This window comes from Sinocyclocheilus anshuiensis, unplaced genomic scaffold (assembly GCF_001515605.1).
Source record: "Sinocyclocheilus anshuiensis isolate Anshui unplaced genomic scaffold, SAMN03320099.WGS_v1.1 scaffold55, whole genome shotgun sequence".
Lineage (NCBI taxonomy): Eukaryota > Metazoa > Chordata > Actinopteri > Cypriniformes > Cyprinidae > Sinocyclocheilus > Sinocyclocheilus anshuiensis.
The window spans coordinates 1,395,774-1,404,450 of NW_015549647.1; the positions used below are offsets into that span (position 1 = coordinate 1,395,774).

An 8,677-nucleotide genomic window follows, 5' to 3' on the forward strand; every position below is an offset into this window, starting at 1 on the left:
TATATATTCTCTCCATTTTCATTTTAATTTAAGTTAGTTTGTTTTGTCATTTTTAATAGTTTTTGTTTTATTTTTAATATGTCTATATAGTTTATATTAATATTATATTTCATTTTTAGTTATTTTGGTAGATCAAGTTAAACTAATGAAAATTAGAAATGTCACCTTGGCAACTAGCTGAAATAAACGTAAGTTTTTTTAAGGTTAATTTATTTCAAGTATTGTTTTTTAATGGTTTTAGTTTTAGTTAACTGCAATAACTCTGCAATGAACAGACTGATTACAAATGTAGCTAATGTATTTAATTGTAAAGTGTGACCGGTAACACTTTACAGTAAGGTTCCATTAATTAATGTTAGTTAATGTATTAACTAACATGAACGAACAATGAACAATACATTTATTACAGTTTTTATTCATCTTTGTTAATGTTAGTTAATGAAAATACATTCACAGCGCATTAACTGTTAACAAGCACACCTTTTGATTTTAATAATGCATTAGTAAATGTTGAAATCAACATTAACTAAGATTAATAAATGCTGTAGAAGTATTGTTCATTCTTAGTTCATATTAACTAAAGTAGTTAACTAATGTTAACTAATGAACCTTATTGTAAAGTGTTACCGTGTGACCAAATAATCATTATTAATGTACGTACAGAGTCACATGAACAGTATGGTTTATTTTAATTTAGCATTCTTTAGCATTGCTCAAAGTTCATATTTTAATAGCTTAATGCTGTTAATCTAATGCATATTGTCATGCTTTTGACTGAAAAATTATTTGAGATCAATAGCAATAATTGACAGACCCCCTGCAGTACTGCTGCTGACCCTGAAGAGCATGAACACAATACATTTGTTCCTGTATTTTCTACAGGACTTCTAGTCCTGTCTTGTTTTTGTTCTGGATAGAATGTTACTTCAGTAAATTGTGTACATGAGACTGTTTATTTCAGGTGGGTGTCTCCTCTGATATTGAGAGAGAAATGTAAATAAAGTAGCAGTATAAAGATTCAGGTTGTCTGGAATGCTTGACTATGAGGCATCTGTTCTAATGACAGCAGTGGAACTTGAGGAAATGAAGCGGAACTTTAACAAAGGCGCTTTATCCCGGCACGTGGTCAGTGAGGATCCTCCCTGAGGCTGTCAGGACAAGCAGAGCGAGATCCAAATGGTGAATACCTGAGAGGGGGTGTTGGCGGGGCAGTTTCAGGGATGGATGGGGGTAAATGGCTCTTTGAAGAAACGCGTAACAAGGAAGTGACCTTTGTCCCATTTTCGCCCCATGGGAAGTTACTTACGCAATGTCTGCGGTAACTCAGTATTGCAGTGTCTGAACCAGCGTTGAGTTAATGATCTGCATTGAAGCCGACAGCAGTGAGCATGATTACACTTCAGCTTGTTTATCTGGGCTCATCCTCTAAGGATTAATCATATTCCTGGTTATTTGTTACTTGCAGCAATGTCTATGGACGATGTTAATTAGCGCACATTTTGACTCATCCCTTTGCTCTTAACAAATATAAAACACAGTTACAGTAATACGCTTACAGTACTAGCACCTTTTGGTACTGGTGGGTTTAAAAGCAGAAACATAAAGCTCATAATTTAGCTACTTTTTAGCACTTACACGAATTCCTTACAGAGAATTGTTTGGGCTGTAAAGTTGTCTCAGTTTGAGGAGGGAATAGATTTTTAAAAATGGTTTTTAAAAGTCTCTTATACTTACCAAACCTGCATTTATTTGATTAAAATAGGCTAGTATTAAAAACAGTAATATTGTGAAATATTAATACAATTTTTAAAAACTCTCTTCTATTTCAGTATGTTTGAAAATGTATTACTATAATGGCACAGCTAAATTTTCAGCCATCACTTTAGTCTTCAGTGTCACATGATCCTTCAGAAATGTTTTCAGTTGTTTTTTTTGTTTGTTTTTTTGAAAGAATGAATTAATGGATTGAAAGATGAATAAAAGTTTTAAAACAACAGCATTTACTTGAAATAGAAATCCTTTGTAATCTTTAGTGATAAAAATCTTTTCTGTCAATTTTGATCAATTTAATGCATCCTTGCTGAATCAGAAGTATTCATTTCTAATATTAAAAAAAATCTGAAAACCCAAAATTTTGTTTATTCCCTTTTTCACAAGCAACATATAGCCTATTCATTGTTTTTTTTTAATGAGCTTGTAAAAATCAGTTAAATTTGCATTATTTTTGTTGTTTAATTACCATGATTACTCTAGAAAAGGGATACATACTATTAATTTACACATTTAATGTTTATATTTACAGATCCTTAGATGAGATCCACATAACAAAATGCAGAACTGTAGGTCAACTGTACTTGTTTTTTTTCCCCCCTATAGTTATGTAACAGCCCTTCCATGTGCATTTGTGGCATCTTGGATACCAAGTGAAAGTATCTGGGTTTGCTCTTTTAGCTCGTCGTAACATAAGTTGAAAGATTGGAGAAATCTGTACACAGACAAGTCTGATAAGCAGCTCTATTACACCAGTCTCATGCTAACACATGTTATGTTGAAGTGTCTTCAGTACTTCAGTGTGATAGTTAAATAACTAGATATTTGATTTTACAATCTGAGGGACATTTCTGAGGGACATTCCACATGCTGTGAACTCCACAGTACCTTGCTTGTGTACATTCCCTTTGTTGTGATGTCCTGCTATGTGGAGTTTCAGAGTGCCTTTATGCTGAGATCAAGTCAAGCTGGTTTTTTCACTCTACAGTTGCATATAACCTATAGACCAGACAAATGCTTTTCCTTTCACCGCACCAGAGAGGTTGATGTCCAACACAGTCTGCTCAGGTTTCTTGGCTTTTTGCTGTTGGGTTTGGTTCTGTGGGTTTTGGTGTTTCAGCTGGAGTGAATTTTTCTTCAATGGTCTGAGCTGGTAAAAGGACAATTGAAAGTTCTGTGTTATATGGACATTTTCTGAGGTTATGTCATGTTATAAATGTTTTGACCAGTTTCTAAATTCTATATTATGTTGGAATTGAATTGTTTGCTTTAATTGGTTGGCTGTTGCTTCCAGTGTAGGATTTCTGTATAATTAATATCACTATTTACATTTTTTTTTTTTTTTTTTTGGTGGAAAACCATAATACATAATACAAGATTTGAAAAATAATTATTTCTAACAATGTAAAAATGTAAAACTAAAACCTTGAAAACATTTTTGTTACTTCATAAAATAAACTAAATATGCATTGTAATTTGAAAATGAAATATTAATGTATTTCAGCTAGTTGCCAACATTTCTATTTTTTTTAGTTTAATTGACTAAAATGAAAATAACTGAGACTAAATAAATAAAAATGAATGACTGTTACTTCCATTGTAAGATTTCTGTATTGTGAATATCTTTTATGTAATTTCTCTGTCATTTTTGTTCAACAGAAAACTGTCCTGTGGGAAGTTCAGAGGTCAAATCTGAGTCCGCCACATCGCTGCAGCCGCAGACATCGGTGACATCATTGCCGACCGGTTCTCCGGGACCTAAACGCTCTGGAACTACTGGAAACACATTAAAAAAATGGCTCACCAGCCCCGTACGACGTCTCAGCCACGGCAAGGGCGACAACACTAATGCCAAGAAACCCAACAACAAACAACGTAAACGAGATGGCCGCAAGAGTGTCGAATTGGGACCGTCGCACCAAGACAGCACCGAAGAGGTACAACAATTAACCATTAACTATTTAGGAAACATGCTTGCATAAGATGGCAACGTTTCAACATTCCAGCATTGTGATAATACCTCATACCAAACAACGCGTAAAAATGCACTTTCCTTTTAATCTGGAACCACACCTAACATCACATATTTTAGTCTGCTCAAGCATTTGAATGTAAAAGAGCTTCCTCTACAGATGCATGTTTAATGAGAAGTGTGCTTACTGTTGGAGGTTATGAATGATAGATTCCTTCCGGCACTTCAGTGGCGGTTTTAATGAATCCATTGAAATGGGTGTGACGTTTTCTCTGTTTCTCCAAAGAGAGGAAGACGAGGAGTGAACAGCGGAGGAGAGGAGGAGGCTGAAGACGAACCCCACACACCCCTTCCTCCCCCCATGGAGATCATCAAGGACCCCTCCGCTCAGGAGGAGAAGGTGAAACACAGACTTTCTTAAATTTTTTATTGTTGTTTTGCCCTTTTCCTTTTTTGACTCTGCATGCCTCGTCCTGTTTGTTAAAGGAACAGTTCACTCGACATGTGCCGGTATTCGGTAATGCAATATATATCACAGTAATGAGTATGCACGATATTGTTATCGTGGGCACTTCTAAATACCGTGAATAATTATATATTACAAATTATTCAGAATTTTGAATGCATTTTAAGAATACTTTTCCCATCAACTGGTCAAAATGCACAACACACCGTATACCGTGATAAAAGCATTAGCAATTAATCGCAACATGAAAATTTGATACCGGCATATCCCTACAGTTCACTAAAAAGAATGAATGGAAATTTTGTCATCATTTACTCACCTTCATATTGTTCTAAACCAGGCATTCGCTGACTGTTTTGTCAGTCGAACCCGTTTGACCTCAATTATTTAGTACCTCCTGAAATTTTAAGTTAATATTTCAATAATTCAACAGTAAATTTGCATGTTCACAGTTCTCTGATATTCGTAAATGGCAACATGAGATGAAGGTAAACTAATAAAATATGTCATCTTTTTAGTAAGTGTTTTATTTTGATTGTGTTCAGTTTTAAAAAAGTACTTATTTTAATGTTACATTTTTATTATTTTATTATTAGCTTTTCATCAACTCACACTTCCTTAACGTTCTTCAGTCAACCAATGACTTTTTCTCAGATCTTTTAAATGAATCATTTGATTCAGTTCACCAAAGTTTTGTTCAGTAAGACAAACAGGTTTGAAATGACATGAGGATGAGTAAATGATGACATTTTTATCTATTCCTTTAACACCTTTTACCTATTGTTTGTGTATCTTATCATCCTATCTCGCTTTCTTTTCACTTTCTCTTTCAGACTCCAGAGCCTGGCTCTTTCCCAGTGTTGGGTAGCGTCACACCATCTGATCAGATGCCCAGAGACCCAGAAACAGAGCAGAAGAACAAGGCCATGAGAGGGCGAATGTAAGCACCCATCTGAGTGTATGACAAGAAGAGAAACTGCTAAATGAATTCAACAACAAATAAAGATTGAAATCTTAGTGTGCTAGTTGGAAGATGTGGATGTTCTAGTGTATTCTGATATCTCTCGTATCTCCCCTGTCCACAGGTTTGTGTTAAATGAAATGGTGCAGACAGAGAGGGACTATGTGAAGGATCTGGGTGTCATAGTGGAGGTATGTTATAGGTATATGTTTTCTGTATCACGTTACAGATTTATAAAAGTTACTGGACAGAAATTAAACAGTGATCTGAAGAACGTAGTGTATAATGTGACATCAAGAAACTTTTTTCTAAACTCCAGAGAATCATATACAGTGCAAAATGGTTCATGATAAGATTTTCCTAACCTCAAGTGCCACAAAGAACCATTAACGAACCTTTATTATGAAGTAGAGTTTCCAAATGTCTGTTTTCCTCTTTTTTCCTAGGGCTTTATGAGAAGGATTGGGGAAAAAGGTGTTCCGGAGGACATGACAGGGAAGGATAAGATCGTATTCGGGAACATTCATCAAATCTACGACTGGCATAAAGAGTAAACCACACCTCTTTTTCATGCTGTCAGAAACTGATACCATCAAAATAATCAGCATGCAAAACGTGCTCGTAAAATTTCCTGGTTCACATTAGCAATAACACACTACAGAAGGAAATGGACTGAATTTCAGATTGGAATCTAATTTGGTTCGAATGAGGGTAGTTTATACACCTGACAAAATGTTTTCTGTTCTTAATTTTAAAGGTTCTTCCTCTGTGAACTAGAGAAATGTCTGCAGGACCACGACAGACTGGCTGAGCTGTTTATCAAGCATGTGAGTTCAACAAAATGAACTCTGTGTGTGTGTGTGTGTGTGTGTTGTAGTAAACTTAATTCCGTTGTTTTCTCTGTTTATCAAGGAGAGAAGGTTACACATGTATGTCATCTACTGTCAGAACAAGCCCCGCTCAGAGTTTGTCGTGGCTGAATATGACGCATTCTTCGAGGTGAGTGTTATTTGAGCAGCTCAGTTATGTCTTCTCTGAAGTAAAGTGCTCTGTCTGATGATGTTGTTGGTGTTTCTGTCAGGAGGTGCAGCAGGAGGTAAACTCCAGGCTGTCCATCAGCGATTACCTGATCAAACCCATCCAGAGGATCACCAAATACCAGCTCCTGCTCAAGGTATTAGCTACTGAATTACACAATGATTATACCCTTACAATGCTTACCATGGTAAACATAGTTCCCACTAAGCTATCATAGACTTGCATGGAATCTGAGCCATGCACCACTGTTCAAATGTTTGGGGTCAGTATGTTTTTTTTAAAGAAGTCTCTTATGCTTGTCAAGGCTGCATTTATTTGATACAAATACAATAAAACTGTAATATTGTGAAATATTAGTACAATTTAAATTAATTTCTATTTAATATATTTTAAAATGGTAATTTATTTCTGTGATGCAAAGCTGAATTTTCAGCATCATTACTCCAGTCTTCAGTGTCACATGATCCTTCAGAAATACTTCTAGTATGCTAATTTGTTCAAGAAACATTTCTAATTATTATCAGTGTCAAAAACAGTTATATTTAATATTTTTGTGGAGACTGTGATGCATTTTTTCTTTGATGCACAAAGACAGCATTTATTTGGAATATACATTTTTGTAACAATGTTAAAGTCTTTACTCAGTCCTTGCTGAATAAAAGCATTAAAGGGATAGTTCACCCAAAAATGAAAATTATCCCATGATTTACTCACCCTCAACCCATCCTAGGTGTATATGACTTTCTTCTTTCAGACGAATCCAATCGCTCTTCCAAGCTTTATAATGGCAGTGAGTGGGTGTTTTTTTTCAATAGTCCAAAAGAAGTCCAATAAAGCGTATCCATCCATCATAAAAAGTGTCCCACATGGCTCTGGGTGGTGAATAAAGGCCTCCTTACTCTACACCTACATCCAATGTCATCTGCCGGAATGAACGTGTGTACAACAGTTAGCGGAAGCTAGAGATTACTGCTTATAAAATTTTAAATATGGATTTTTTTCTTACAAAAAAAGCGCATTGATTCGCTACAGGAGGCCTTTATTCACCCCCCGGAGCCATGTGGGACACTTTTTATGATGGATGGATGCGCTTTATTGGACTTCTTTTGGACTATTGAAAAAAAAACACCCATTCAATGCCATTATAAAGCTTGGAAGAGCCAGGATATTTTTTAATAACTCCGATTTGATTCGTCTGAAAGACACTAGCAATGCACAAAAAACACCCAGAAAACATTATGTCAGCATCACACTTTATGATTTTCAAGGCTCATTTAAATAGTCGCTGGAGAATCTGGGAGTCTGTACCGGCGTACACATCTCTCAGTATGTGGGTGTTAGCAGATTACCGAGGGATCTTCTGTGGTTTTTCTCCACTTAAGTAACTAATAAAATAAGAGTCAGAACAGTGTGTGTTTATTGAATTGTAAACCCTTTTCTCACTAAAGCTGTGCATAAACATATGCTCTGCACAGCAAGCCTTGACGGAACAAATATGCATTCATAAATCACAGAGAACGTTGTCCTCATTCAGTCTATTACAGTTTGCATGGTTGCATGGTGGCCCTGTTTTTATTATATATATATATATATATATATACACATACATTTATTTATTTATTTAACAATAACAATGCTATATGGACAGATTATTATCCTATTTTAAGTTTATTTGTTTTATTTGTTATTTGAAGGACTTTTTGAAATACAGCACTAAAGCAGGTCTGGACTGTAAAGAGACAGAGGTAGGTCACTAAAGCAATTCTATATTAATATATATAAATTCTATAGACCACATACACTTCTATCTTTAGTGTCCTGTCATGTTTTGACATTGCTGGTCTTTAATTTCTGTCCTGCAGAAAGCAGTTGAGCTGATGTCCCTGGTGCCCAAACAATGTAACGACATGATGAATCTTGGACGATTGCAGGGCTACGAGGTAAAATCACCTCTTTTGAGGTACATTAAATTGTTATTTAATGTAACTATAACTATTACAATTACAAATGTAGTCACAAAGGTGAGTTACATTTGGTTGACTGCCAGAAGCAGTGAGTGCCAATGTAAAATTACACTGACAGATCATTTCTCAAAGCAACATGATACATCTATTAGTGTAATAATAGAGTTCTATCATTATGCTAACACATTAGGTTTATACTGAAACTTCAGTTCCCTTTCATGGGAACTTCGAACTGCGTCCTCTAGGGGTCGCTATGGGGGAACGCATCGTCGTGACCCGTGTCTGAAGCATACATTGAAAAAACACCAACTCATTGGCCGGCGACAGCCATGACGTCACTACTGGTGCGTCTATAGTATAAATAGGCGCCGGGAGCACACATCATTCTTTTCTTCGTCTTCATTGACTGTTTTGTTTGAAGCGTGCATTTCTGTGGTAAGAGCGATCTCTATTTATCTCATTATGGCGAGCACTAGCAAAGCATTTAAGGATGTGTGCATCCGTGT

The 8,677-nt window shown here is 35.7% G+C and overlaps 1 protein-coding gene across 1 annotated transcript in view; it reads left to right on the forward strand.

Annotated features, from left to right (window-relative positions):
- LOC107659990 (kalirin-like) overlaps positions 1-8,677 on the forward strand; it is an 81,634-nt gene that overhangs the window by 70,700 nt on the left and 2,257 nt on the right. The window contains exons 33-42 of the mRNA XM_016449124.1: positions 3,430-3,707; positions 4,029-4,142; positions 5,042-5,148; positions 5,294-5,360; positions 5,616-5,719; positions 5,927-5,996; positions 6,082-6,168; positions 6,251-6,343; positions 7,902-7,952; positions 8,070-8,147. Coding sequence (XP_016304610.1) covers positions 3,430-3,707; positions 4,029-4,142; positions 5,042-5,148; positions 5,294-5,360; positions 5,616-5,719; positions 5,927-5,996; positions 6,082-6,168; positions 6,251-6,343; positions 7,902-7,952; positions 8,070-8,147 — 1,049 coding nt within the window. The remainder of the gene's footprint in view (positions 1-3,429; positions 3,708-4,028; positions 4,143-5,041; positions 5,149-5,293; positions 5,361-5,615; positions 5,720-5,926; positions 5,997-6,081; positions 6,169-6,250; positions 6,344-7,901; positions 7,953-8,069; positions 8,148-8,677) is intronic.